This window comes from Octodon degus, unplaced genomic scaffold (assembly GCF_000260255.1).
Source record: "Octodon degus isolate 3935 unplaced genomic scaffold, OctDeg1.0 scaffold00026, whole genome shotgun sequence".
Lineage (NCBI taxonomy): Eukaryota > Metazoa > Chordata > Mammalia > Rodentia > Octodontidae > Octodon > Octodon degus.
The window spans coordinates 12,602,453-12,616,166 of NW_004524602.1; the positions used below are offsets into that span (position 1 = coordinate 12,602,453).

General features: G+C 45.9%; 1 protein-coding gene across 3 annotated transcripts in view; it reads right to left on the bottom strand.

The window, feature by feature from the left end:
* The window catches only part of Usp3 (ubiquitin specific peptidase 3), a 93,632-nt gene that overhangs the window by 24,359 nt on the left and 55,559 nt on the right, over positions 1-13,714 (bottom strand). For all 3 annotated transcript variants that reach the window (XM_023712433.1, XM_023712432.1, XM_004628832.3), the window contains 4 exons: positions 11,981-12,062; positions 9,923-10,005; positions 8,075-8,188; positions 5,590-5,703 (listed from right to left, as the gene is read on the bottom strand). In XM_023712433.1, the coding sequence (XP_023568201.1) occupies positions 5,590-5,703; positions 8,075-8,188; positions 9,923-10,005; positions 11,981-12,062 (393 nt within the window). The remainder of the gene's footprint in view (positions 1-5,589; positions 5,704-8,074; positions 8,189-9,922; positions 10,006-11,980; positions 12,063-13,714) is intronic.

Genomic DNA, 13,714 nt, shown 5'->3' on the forward strand with positions numbered 1-13,714 from the left:
TATAATAATAAGCAATTTTGCATATTTTCAGATAAAATAACCCTTTGATTACAATTTAGGTTTTAATAAAAATATTTTCAAATTCAGCTCAGTAATACAACTGTTTTTTTGATGCTTCATTATAAATAGAAAACAAAGTATGTGAAGCTCTTAATTATAAATTCATAATTATTGGTTTTGCTAAAATAAAGGAAATAAAAACAAATCTACTGGAAAAAAAATAAATGCCAACAACATAATATTCACACAGTCCTTTTCTATTAACAAATATCCCAAAAGATTATTAAAGTATTAAATGCAAAGATCTATTGTCTAAAAAGACCCTTTTTATTATCAGTAGCCATGAAGAACAGCTAAAGAATAATGCTTCAGAATAATTCAGTTTCTGAGGTTCAATCCCTGGCCTGCTGTGCCGGCCCAGCCCCGGCGCGCTGAGGTGGTCACAGAGACTGGGCGTGGTGGCGTGGTGGCGACATACAACCCCAGGGCCTGGGAAGCTGAAAACAGGAAGATCACTACAAGTCCAATCTAGGTAGCAAGGCCCTGTAGACCCTGTACTAAAATACGTAAAAAAGAATAATTTATTTTCATGTTACTTTTAAACATTAATTGTAACAACTAATTTAAACAGAAAAAAACCCATGTTGTTTCAGAAGCCAAAGGAAACAAGTCGGGTTGTATGTGCAATTAAGCATAGTGTGGAGAGGACAGGAGAAGGAAGCAAGTGCTGCCGGGACCAGACTGAATCACCAAGAGGCTCTTCGGAAGTGTTTGCATTAAACTGGATCATCAAGGAGGAGAGAGGGATCTCAAGGCAAATGCTGGAAGCAGAAGCAGATGACATACAAAGATAACCAATTCAACAGGACAAAATCAATGTTAGAGGAAAGCAAGGAGTAACAGGCTAACACGAGACTATGAGAATCACAGAAGTACACACTCTTGACCTAGCCAGTCCTCTGAGATAGAGGCTTATTCACGGCAGCCCTGCTTGGAACAGAAAAGATGAAAGATAAACCACCCAACCGCTGGCAGGGATCATGCGGGTTAATCTTAGCTGTCAGAGCAACTGGGTCAGGATGCTCTGAGGAGGTAGCTGGGTCCCGTGCCCCCTACCCAGCAGGGTCTGGTCCACCGCAGAGCATGCTGCAGGAAGGAGGCCCACTGGGAAGGGGTGGTCACACGGAGGGTCCTTGGAAGGGTTGTCTGCTCTGCCCTGCCACACCTTTTGCTTCCTTGGAACTAACAGGAGCTGCCCTGAAACCTCTTGAGCCATGAGTGAAATAAACCACGCTGCCCTTTAAGCTGGCCGCAGCAATGGAAAGCTGGCTGGCCTGGAGCTCTTACGCAGGCCCCCATGCAAGCGTGACGGGGACCAAGGAGCCCAGGACACAGCGCAGCCGCTCAAGCACCTGCTGGCTAGCGCGAAGTCCTGAGTTCCGGTCCTGGTACCTCCACAAAATAAAATAATAAAAGGAACCAAGGAAGCTGTATACCACTGTGAATCATGGTCACAGATTGTCACAAAAGATACAAAAAAAAATCTGGTATCCATGGTTGCTTCTGGAAAATTGCTAGAGAACAAAGTAAGACAAAATATTCACTGTGTACTTAACCTTTTGAACTTTGTATATCTTGCCTGTTAAACTAATAAGGTATTTTCACAGAAAAGAAAATGACAGGAAAAGCTAACACACTAGAAAGGCAGAAGCATGTCAAGCAGGTATCTATGCTGGAAAAGGTCAAAGTTTAATGAAAATTTTCTCTACTAGATGGCCAAATTCTGATTTAACTGGGGGAAAAAAAAAAAAAGAGTATCCTTGATTTCTATACCCAAAGCTGTTGGTTACATTTAGAGTGTGTTTATCCTACATCCATTTAATAGAGTTGCTCCTGCCAACAGACGCAGACTTGTATTGCAGAGTCCTCACGCCCAAGGGGATCAAGTTCTTTAGAGATGGTCGTGTGTTAATCAAGGAAAATGGGCTTCTTAAAAAAGGTGTGGCTTGGGATTATAAGTAAATACAGAAACGTAATTCAAGCCCCACTGTGCTTCCAAACAAGCGTGCTGTGGGAATCTTAACCTGCACAACCTGGTGGTCTTCCCTAAAAGTTTCTTCTCTACATCAACTAGAATATTACCCACTGGTGGCTTATGGGAACCACAAAGGGCAGATATAGATGTGGGAAGGCTAAGAGGAGAAGTAGAGTTGTGCTGTATAAGAACAGAAAAATGTTCGTATACTTCCAAGAATGAAAGACCAAGGTCCCCCTTAGGAAGAAGGGTGTAAAATCAGTACACAAGGCACCTGAGCAAATTACTGCTGACAGTAACCAGTCCTGACCGAGCCCTCAGGTTGTAACCTGGGCTGTGATGCTCCATACGCATACAAGATTGGACACAAACTGCTTCTCACTTAGTTTTGACTTTTCCTTTTCCTTTTTTTTTTTTTGGTGGAACCGGGTATTAAACTCAGGCCCTTGCGCTTGCCAGGGAAGCACTTATTCCACTGAGCCATCTCCCCCGGCCCCAGTTTTTACTTTTCTAAAACAGGGTAACAATTTCCTAGCTTGGGGGGAATTTTGTTGTGCCTTGTGTTTTTTTTTTGTTTTGTTTTAATGAGGATCAGACATAAAATACTTCATGCTCACCACATTGTAGACATTCAATAAATGGAAACTATTATTATACAAGACTAAAATGCTGAGTCCCAAAATAGCAGTGCAGTGAGTGCCAGCGCCGCAGCCTCCCTGGGACCAAGAGCCTGGAGGAAAGCGGCTTGGAGAGGGGCCAAAGCAGCTCCCTAGGAAGTAGTTCCCCAGGAACCCTGACTGTGAGGGAGCCAACGGGGAGAAAACAGGATCAAGTGACACGGAAGAAACGTCACACGGCACAGGAGAGGTCGGGCAGCACTGCTGACTGTGGCTGGGTGGCTGCCAGCTGGGAGGCAAAGAGAAACTAACAACTGGTTTGCTCACCAAGAGCCGACTGCAGTGGGACCCAAAGAATCGCCTGCAGTGGGAACCAGCGAGAAAAACAGACACCACCTCCAAGAGGTTCACACTGAAGTCCACAGAGCTGAGTGACATGGCAGAAGCATCCAGCCACAACACTGGAGCAGGAGCCACTGGGACAGTGCTGCAGGGAGGCAGAGCGGGGAACACAGCGAACGAGCAGCGGACAGACACCAGGAGAGCCCAGAGGCGGTCAGGCCCAGTGACCTGCAGCCTCCAGTGCACGACCCCACAGGCAGCTCTGCCCTTCCTATTTCCTTATTCCCACACCACAGAGCCTCAGAATGTGCTCACTCTCTTCTCCTCTCCCCTCTGGCATGACTCACCACATCAGGTCTGGCATGACCTGATCCCCACTCTCCTGGCCTACAGTAACTGGTTCCATGAAATTACTGTTGAATGCTGTTTATTACCACGGGAGAAGCCACAGCCCTTGCACTTCCACACTGTCAGTCAAGACTCCGGTTGTTCAGATGCTTACACTGTCACGTGGATTTGTCCTCTAGGTTACGGAGACCCAGAACAGTCTTGGTGTCACTTCTCAGCTAGCCCTGATCCTCAGCACTGTAACACATTAGCCTGCTGCTGCTATTGGTGAACTGGTTGCTTGGGAATAATCCTGACTCAGTGGACAACATCACGCCAGTGACTCTGACTGCGGACTCCAACACCACCCGGGGAGAGAGAGGGGGACGGCAAGCATCCCTAAGCCAAGAACTGGATCTGACTCTGCGAGAATGCCTGCAACCTGGCCGGGAAAGAGGCTGCACTGCGGTGCAGGGAGTGGAGGAGCCTGTGGCGTGAGCGCTTAGGCTCTCTGGCAAGTAAGCTACTTGGGACTCACAGATGCGGCGTCTCGCTGGAATAGCTGATCTGTGTTCCCATCAGACATCTTACTGGTTTCTTGAACATTTGTATGCGTCTTGATGTATTTAGTAAACTGGGGTTGTGTTACGTTGTTTTAGGGTGCCCTGTGTTTCTGGGGTTACTTTGGGTATCTGTCCTTTCACTGGCTCGGATGTAATGGGTGTCTAGGTTCTCTCTGTTGTCTCCACCCCGTCTAGTTTCTTCATCTCAGACCCAGTGACAATATTAATGAGTCTTTATTCTCTCCCCTCCTCCAAGGTTTTGGGTTCCCCCTTCTTAGCTTCCTGGCCGCCTGTCCTGTGCTCTCCAGCACTATTTCCTGACCCTGCCGTCCTAAGCCTTTGACTCTTCGGTATCTCACCCATCTTATTGTCCTCCCAATGCCACGTTCTGACAACCACACAGCTCCCCTCAATCACAAAGTGAACCCCCTTTTTTCACATATCTCACCCTTACCCTGTCTTACTTTTCTTGCGGCTGTAACAAATCTGACACCATAAATTGATGGCACCACAAATGGGTCACATGCTCTAGATCTGGCCGCCTCTGAAAAAGCTTCACCTATAGACACCTAAGCTCCAAGTATCCTCTGAAAATTCTAAATATTAACCCTTCAATTCAGCTTGAAAGTGCTCCAATAAAATCAGCCCACAGCAACTTTTCTTCTAATCCACTACCCTCCTTCAAACTCCCCTTAGCGTCTACGGCTCCTCACCCACTGCTGAGGCTCCCCCCCCCACCTACCTGCCTGCATGTCAACCACACACCATACACTGTCAGCGTGCACAAGGGGAGATGGGGGAAGGCGACTGCGCAGACCGCCACACACGTGCTGCAAGACTGTCTGTGGGGGCTGCTAGAGCCAGAGGTCATTCTTTCAGCAAAACATAGGGACAGAGTTGAAATCACTTAAAGGGAGTAACAGGAAGAGTAAACACACTGGATATACAGAGCTGGAAATTATTCACAGATAGGCAACATCCTACCAAAAATCTCCATCTAAGCTGCATACTCTCAATTCTCTAGCCCCCAACCTGTAGTAATGCCCCAAAAATAGAAAGGAAAGAAGACAAGCCATACAAAATTATATATACATATGGGGAAGCAAAGACAGGCAAGATCTCCAAACCCCTCCCCAACTCTCCCAAGGCAGAGTAAGAGGATGCAAGGGAGAAGAAAACAAATAACAAGTAGCAGAAATGTATGAAAAGTTCTTAGAAGGGGAGGCAGGGTCTCGCCAAGTTGCTAGGTTGCCCAGACTGGGCCCAACCCTGCAATCCTCCTGCCTCAGAACACCCGAGGCCCAGGATTACAACCACGCCCCACCACTCTCAGCTGCTGCTACCATGGGAAGCCGCCTACTGATGTGGCCAGCCTCGTCAGAGCAGGAGGAAAACCCTAACAGTGACTAAAACCGTGGGTTACCACTGCTCTCACCAGGACTTCTGTAGCTGGAATAACAAGACAGAGTACTATGGCAATTATTCTTCATATGAGTTTGAAAGAATCAAGGAAATTTTGTCCACTACAGTTTCCCAGCACATGGAAGTGCCTTATTTTTAGCAAAAAATACCTCTGTTAAAGACCTTTCTAAGGTCCATTATTTCAGTGCATTCAGAGTATTTAGAATACCATCACTTTATCAGAAATTTTTACAGGTATTTATAAAGAGTAACATTAACTTTTTAAATATCCTTTAATACGTACCTGAAATTAGGCATAATCTTCCAGACAACATAAAACAAGGACTCTGGGCTGAAGGCGGTCTGGCTGCCCTGCCACAGAGCGCACAGTGTCTTTCTAAACTCCTCCACCAAGGACCTGGACAGGAGGAAGACGCTGTTAGCACCAGTGGGAGGGGGGCACTATTTCAACACATAATCTGCTATCATGTGAAACACATGATAAAAAATGGAAAAAGGGCCAAATCTTTCCTAAGCTGATTCTCTGACAGCTATGGAAGCACATCTCAGAAGCTCATGTAAACAGCAGTAATTACTGACAGAATTCATTTTTTTAACCACATGGTTAATTTTAGTGTGCCGAACTACTGCCATATTTGTACACTTTGATTTAAAAAAAAAAAAAACAATAAAGAAGTGATAATCTCCAAGCCAAATTACTGCAGTGTCAATTTTAAACACGTGGGCAGCAGGGGCCCCTCCGCCTCCTGAGGCTGTCCTTCTGGGCCCCGCAGGCGCTCTTCCCAGCCCCAGCCAGCGCCATCTGTGCTAGCCCTCAAGTCCACGCGGCGCAGCACGCTGAGGCTCCACTCTGCATCAGGGACTCCCAAGCTCATACCTAAGCGTCCGATTTTCTCCACTTTTCAATTCATGCTTCCCCTTTTCAACAGTCATTTACTAGTGGAGGGTCTCTTGTCACGTCAAACTGAGTGCCTGCTCTTCTCTGAACTCTTCCTGCTGTCCCTCAACATCTACTTGGCACTTCTCTCAGAACATCAGAACCCCCTTTTCTGGTCAAGCACGTGAACTCCTGGATAAAAGCCACTGAGTGAGCTCACCTTCTGGGAAATTTCCTTAAAGAGAAAGAGGAACTCTCTTAGCTCCTTCCTTTATCCCCAAAGCTGATTTGAAGGTATGGCAGTGCTCAGCCACTATCTGAGGTAAGTGTCCACTTAGGGCCCACGGAACAAAGGCCAGGAGCCCTGTGATCTTGTGAAACAGTCCTGGACAATGTCTGATCATCACATGAGAAAATAAATCACAGAGGGCTAATTCACCAATAATTTTGGTCTATACAAATGGCTAGAGTGACATACTCAACTTCAAATTCTGCATGTCTTGATGTCATCACTTATGCATAGATTCTTAATGGACGGATCTCTCAGAGACTCAGTTTTTTTCCAACCCCTGAAATCTTGTCATCTCTCTGGTTGCCTGGGACAGACCCTCCTCCACGCCCTGCTAGCAGGCTGAGTCTTGGTGGGGACTCGAGGCCCCCCTCCATCCCTGAGGCTGAAGCAGCTGCTTACTCGGCCTCCCTTGCAGCCAGGCACAAGGTACTGCCTGGGTTCTGCCCCTTTCAAGCTGAAATTATTGACACAGGAAGCAGGGCCAGTCCCCCATCTCTGTGTGAGTGGTCACACAACTACCCTTTAAGGTGAGGTGGCAGCAGGCCCGGCAGCTGTCACTGGCCGCAGGTCCAGAAGTGTGGTGCACAGAGGCAGTGGAGTCCTGACAGGAGGTTCTGCTGGTGGCCGTGGCTGTGTGGCCAGCTGCCACACCAGACCTAACTTTCCACCCCAATGCCAGTCGTGGCCGCTCAACAATGCCCTTCAGCAGATTCCTGTTCTGTCTGATCAGCCAATGACGGCAGCCTATACCCCGACTGACACCAATGCATCACACACTCATTCTGCCCGTCCTCTTCCTGAGCATGTGCTCTTCCTGCCTCACTCCACTGCTGTCTCCTCACCTAGCTGAAGAGGTACTTTCAGCTCATCCTGCATGCTGCTACCCTTCCAGCACCACTCCTGTCAAGTGAGTCCAGTCCCGCCAGTGCCTGGCATTAGTCCACACATCCTGGGCGCTGTTCTGCCCTCAGCCATGAGGCGAGGCAGTGCGGGTGCTCAGGATGAGCAGGAAGGCGCTACAGGGTGTGGGGATGGGCAGTGGAGCTCACCCTAAATATAACCAGGTGATAAATCATAGCTCCATTTCAGTAAAGATAAAAATACGTGCACCCTCTAATCATGATAATACAGCAGCTCCATCAAGCCCTACACAAGGGCAAGGCTGCTACAATGAATCTGAATATGCGGCTGGTCCTTAATGATTACTTGTCTGCTTTTTCCCTTTTCTATATCAACTAAAAACTGACTACTGCCCTGAAATTGATTTCTGGATACAGATTAATTTTGTTAGCCAAGACAGGTCTACGACATGAGGTCTACTATGAGACACAACTTCGCAGGCACTAATGACACACATCCGTCTGCTCCTAGAGCTTTGCTACACATAGTCATGCTGATCTTAGAATGCCTGAATCTGCAGACTCCATATGCAGGTGCTAAATCTATCCTTGCTCTTCCAGTAAATAGAAACAAAAGGATTCCAGCCATTGTTAAGAATGTCAATTAGATGCCCAAGCTCAACTAGCACAGTAAACATCACCAGCGCAAGGCACGTGCTCTGCAGCTCGAAGCTGGAAAGCACGCGCTCTGACCACTCACACGTTGCTGTCCCCTTGGCTCCTGGTGTGGTACGTCCTCCTGCCTGCAGTTTTCCCGTTCCTTAACTCCACGGCGGGCAGTTCTTTGAAATAACAGCAAAACTGCTCAATGTTACTATTTCAGAAGGAAGAAAATTATTTTTTTTTAAAAAAAGGAAGAAAAGAAAAGAATTTAATAGGACTATAATCAAAGGTCTATGAAGATTATACATGGCTTCTAAAAGTATGACTTTTAAACTGCTCCCCTCCCCCCGCAGTGAATCGAACTCAGGACCTTGCACTTGTCAGGCAGCGCTTATGCCGCTGAGCTATTTCCCTAGCCCTCAACTTTCTCCTTGAAACTGTACTCGATGTACTGTCCTGCACTTAATTTCTTCCATACTACGGCTCTTGGTGCACTCTGGGAAGCAGACAACTTTGCAGAAATGAGCAGAGGACTTAAAGTTGCTCCTCAGAACCACGGTCTCATTTCCCGTCCCTGTAGGCTACACCACCCCTTCTCAGGGGTCTGAGCCTACATGGTGGTGCCTTGCCTCATGAATGCCTTTGTCTTGGTCCTCAAACGGAAGCACTTGGGAGAGTCTGGATTCTGTGCAAGAACTCTGTATCAGGTGGCCGCACAACCACGGCCACCTTCTCTACAACTGCGGGATGAATTAAGTTTGTGAACTGAAGCACCACTCTATATGCAGTAACTTCCTCAAATGGAAACATAATGAAGCGTCCATTTGATTTAGATATGCTACACGGAATTATAAGGAGATTTTAAAACTAACCCTAAATTTTCTTTGAGCAAGAACAAGTAGACAAGAAGCAGTACCTTTTAGGAGATATCAAGTATAGTCTGCTCTTCAATGATTTGGGGAAGACAATTTACCCTAGCCTTGGATGCCTCACGGAAGTCTAAAAGTCGACAACTTTCAAAATAATTTCATGGGGGCTGGGAGATGGCTCAGTAGAATAAGCACTTGCCTAGCAAGCACAAGGGCCTGAGTTCAATCTTCAGTTCTTAAAAAAAAAATTTTTTTTTTTTTTCTTAAGACCAGGGCTTTAGCTCCATTGGCAAAGTGCCTGCCTGTCAGGCATGAGATCCTGAGTTCAATTCCTGGTACTGCCTTCCCCTGCAAAAAAGACAAAATACCTTCTACTGATATCAGCTTTGCTGGTTGCTCAATTTGTACTGTCTTACTTTTTTTTTTTTTTATACTTGCAATTGAAAAAAAAAATATTTTGTTTGGACTTCATGTTGGCCAAGCAGGCACTGTGCTGCTGAGCTGTATCACCAGTTCACACTTTGAAGATTTTATAAACATGATTTGATGACTTAGCCGAATGAAACAGGCTCTCTTCACCAGGGTGGCTGCAGCCCAGAGGCTGCAAACTCTGGCCCAAAGATCGTATCTATCCCCTGGCCAGGGAGCTTTTACATCTTTACAGTGAACTTTACCTTTTTAAAGCTTTATCTTTGAAAATGGAAAGGTACAGGGGAGAAAACCTGGGAAATATACATATAACTGAAAAATTAAACTATTTACTTTTCTGCCTTTTCTAGTAAAAGTCTGCTGATCTCCTCTCTAGCTTACTCAATAAGCAATGAGAAAGAAATGTGAACAGCAAACAGTTACCACTGCTTGAAGCGCTTCAGACCAATTACATCATTTAATCTTGCCACCACCCTCTAAGGCAGGAATGATTACTCCCAAGTTTACTGACAAGGAAGTTAAATCACAAGGACTTGGGGTAACTTGGCCCACGCTGGAGGCAGCAGATAGTAGATGTAGGGCCAGGGGCCAGGGCCTTTGCCCTGAGCCTTTACTGTCAGGCCCTTGAGCTCTGACTGGGGTGTTACCTGAGTGACTGAAGGATGGCATTCATGAAACACGTGTTGCCCAGATTCCGAAGACCTGTCGCACAAATGGCAGTGGTGCTTCCCTGTAAATGGAACAAGTGACCGTCAGTATCGGAAGGCTGCCCAGCTCAAATACCAAAACCGAGCAAAGGCCTCTATTTGCAACTGCAGGACCAAGGTAACCTAGCTATGGTGCTTCTTTGGCTTTCTTTTTCTTTTCAGTTCCAGAGACTGGATCCAGGGCCTCTGCACTGAGCTACACTCCCGGCCCTTTTTATTCTGACATAGGCTATTTTGCACAGACTGTGTAGGAATTTGTAAACTTCCCTCAGCCTCTCAGACTGCTGAGACTACAGCATCGTCTTTTTTGTTCAATGATACATCAACCTCTTCCTACAGTAGTCTCTTCAGAAGTGTAAGGATATATTTAGAGGAGACTTCCTCAGTATGGCATTGTTCTCAATGAGAGTGTTTTGGTTGAAAGATTATGAGGAAATAAGCCTGAAAAAGTATCATGGAGTACCCAACAAAATCAGGAAAGTGAAGTTTAAGATGTCTTTGAAGGATTCCACTCAAATTAATCAAGACTGAAAAATTATAAGACCGTAGTATTTTTGTCCATAACCTTTAAATCTAAGCCTTGTATACATGACCAACATATATTTTCCTAGCAATGGCAGCTGAACCTTAAAAACCTACCGACAGCGCCAGGTGTGGTGGTGCACACCTGTAACCTCAGCACCCTTACTGCAAGGGGATCACTGTGAGTTTGAGGCCAGCTTGAACTGCACAATGAGACTTTGCCTCAATAAAAACACAAAACAGAAAAACGCTTCTGTTATGGCTTATACCCAGCCCACACACCCCGACCCCCGTCCAGAGCCTCACACCCCTACAGGTGGGGTTTTCAGAGGACTGGATCTGTGATGCTGGGATTAACGATGCCCCACCCTGCGTGTGACTGGGTGGAACGTAAGGGACAGCACGAGGGCTGCTGCTGTTTCTCCTCTGCTTCTGCCCTGTCGCCCCACCTCAGAACAGATGGCTGTTGACACTGACAAATGGCAAGCTGCCATTCATTTAGCTTTTCTCCCTTAACTTGTGAGTGTCGGGTATTTTGTCTCAGCAAGGACAGAAGTAACGAAGACACTACCTGAACTTTTCTGAAAGACTTAGAACTGACTGCTGATGTTTTGCATGGAGACTGAACCGTGGGCACCTGGCACTGAGTTACAGCCCAGCCCTTCTTAAATTTTTTTCAACAGCCTCACTAAGTCAGTAAATTGCCCAAGTCAGGCTGGAACTTGCAGTCCTGCCTCAGCCTCCCAGAGTGCTGGGACTGCAGACATGCACCACCATCCCCAGCCTGAGGCTTGGCTTTCTGATTAGTTCTACAAATGCGCTTCAGTGTCTGAATACTATACTAACAAAGTAAATCTACCCCTCTAACCCAAAGCATCTCTGCCCATAATTCTGGGAGCCACAGAGCTGTTTTCTTCTCCCTCCCTCACAAAAAAACATAAGACTTTGTGTTCAAACACAGCTAGCACAATAACAAAGGGGTAGGTGCAGGAAAAAAATACTGGTTCACTTAAAATATCTAATGTTCTTTAAATGTCATTAATCATTAATAGCCATATATGATTATAACAGATGGCTAAAAGAGTGAGGGTGTGTATTCTTCTATGGGGAAATCCTATTGATGAAGTCCTAAGAAATAAAACTCAGCAAAGGTTCAGACCCATACGACTCGCACCAGGGACCTTTATCAGAAGGAGGAAGCATCTCTGAGGTCCCACAGACATGGAGTACAGTAAAGAAGCAGGCAAGCGGAGGCAGCGGTTTCTAAGGCTAGGACACAGCAGTAACTGACGGAAGAAAGCAACGCCAGCGCCCTCACTGGGGTTGCGGCGACAGTCATCAGCACAAGGGGCAGATACTTTGGAAAATATCCCAAGTGCATGGCACAGGTTTAGCATAGACCACATTAAAAGTTACAGTTGTTACAAAACAGTATTTAGATCCCAGCTAACTCAGATTTCAATAAATTTTACTTACATTTACTTTTAATAACTTGCTGTTCAGTGATGAGTTCTCCAGAAGTTTTCTCTTCCTATGCCTGTCAGCTGTGAACGCTGAACTATTAAAACATAAACACGGAGTCAGAAAGCCATTAATGCATCCATGCTACACAGCAGACTACAGAACAAATCCGAGTCACCCACAACACCTAGGGAAGCGTGGCGAACCTAGAGGGCGGCAGCAGTCGGCTTGTGTCACCGAAGCCCGAAAAGGTCCACCGCGGCTGCTCCAGGGCGCAGAACCCCGACTGGCGGTTCAGGCAGGCCACCAAGGGGCCCGGCAGGCTTGGGTATGTGCAGTTAACTGGGGCTTTCTGTCTCCTTGGAAAGCCCCAGCGCTGCCTAGCAGGACTCCAGGGGGACAGCCGGAGACGCACCTTTCCTGCGCCACTCCAACTACCTTCTCCGGGATCTGAAGGGAGCTTCAAAAGCGAGAAGACCCAGTCCCCACAACAGAAGGCAAAGTCCCATCTGCACTATTACGCTGCAATCTAAAGAGTTTTGAACAATGTGCTGTTTCTTATTTTGGATAAAGGCCTCATATTTCACTCATGCACTTTACCAATATGCTCTAATCCGAGTGTGAAGAACTACAAAATTATGGCAATATGGGCATATATAAATTTATTTGATTCAACTATGCTGTACAGAATATTCTAAAATCAAAATTAAATTAGAAATTCTGAATTAAAATCATTTAAAAATTGTCATTAAAGGACTGTTTTGCTTAAAATTCATCATATTATTCTTCTTCAAAAGGTCACCTTAAAATTATTATCTATCAGATAACTAACCTGCAGGAAGCAAAAATTATGAACAACATAAACTTGTTAGTTTGCCAATTCTTTTCTACCTACTAAAAGTACCAAGCTAGCCCAAAATAAAGACCTCACTGTTTTTCTTTCCAGAATGTCCACGAGAACCATGTCTTTGAAACATCAGTTGTTCTTTGTTTGTTTTGTTGGTATCAGGGATCGAACTCAGAACCTTGCGCTTGCCAGGCAAACACTTACTCCGCTGAGCTATCTCCCCGGCCCACAACACCAGTTCTAATGATAAGCAGTTGCTCCAAACCTTAGAAACAACCTTTAGACCCTTATACACCTCTCTCACAGTGTTAGTGGTTACAAACAGAACATTTCCATATATCCCAGTGCTAAAATACTTCTGAACAATTAGTATAGTAGAAATTGAGTAACAAATAGTATAAGTGCTTACTGAAAAAAGTGCTTAATTTTTTTCAATTATTAGTAAAAGGCACATTGTCACTGATCCCCTCACTTTAACTTACTTATCTTTTTTTTCCTTGTTTGAAACTGTCCTGCTATGTGTGGAGCCCAGGCTGGCCGCAGCCTCCCCAGCGCTGGCATCATAGGAACGGGCCGCCACACCTGGCTCAGTTCCTTTGACTTTGACACACTCACCTCACCTTTCTTGCCAACTGCTGAAGAGGAAGTCCCTTGTGTCTCTGAGGTTTGATCACAAATATGCTGAATAGTTACGAGTAGTTTCATAACTTTAAAATGTGCTGAACATTGCCACCTGCTGCCACCTACAGAAAGGCAGGCTCACAGAAACACGACAGTGTGTCCTCACCCATTCATTCTCCACCAGACTTGACCAGGTAATGTAAATGTCCTGAATCACTTCTGGACACTGAGATGGCCACACTGACACCACAACAGACACTTGCAAAAGACCCGCCGCAGAG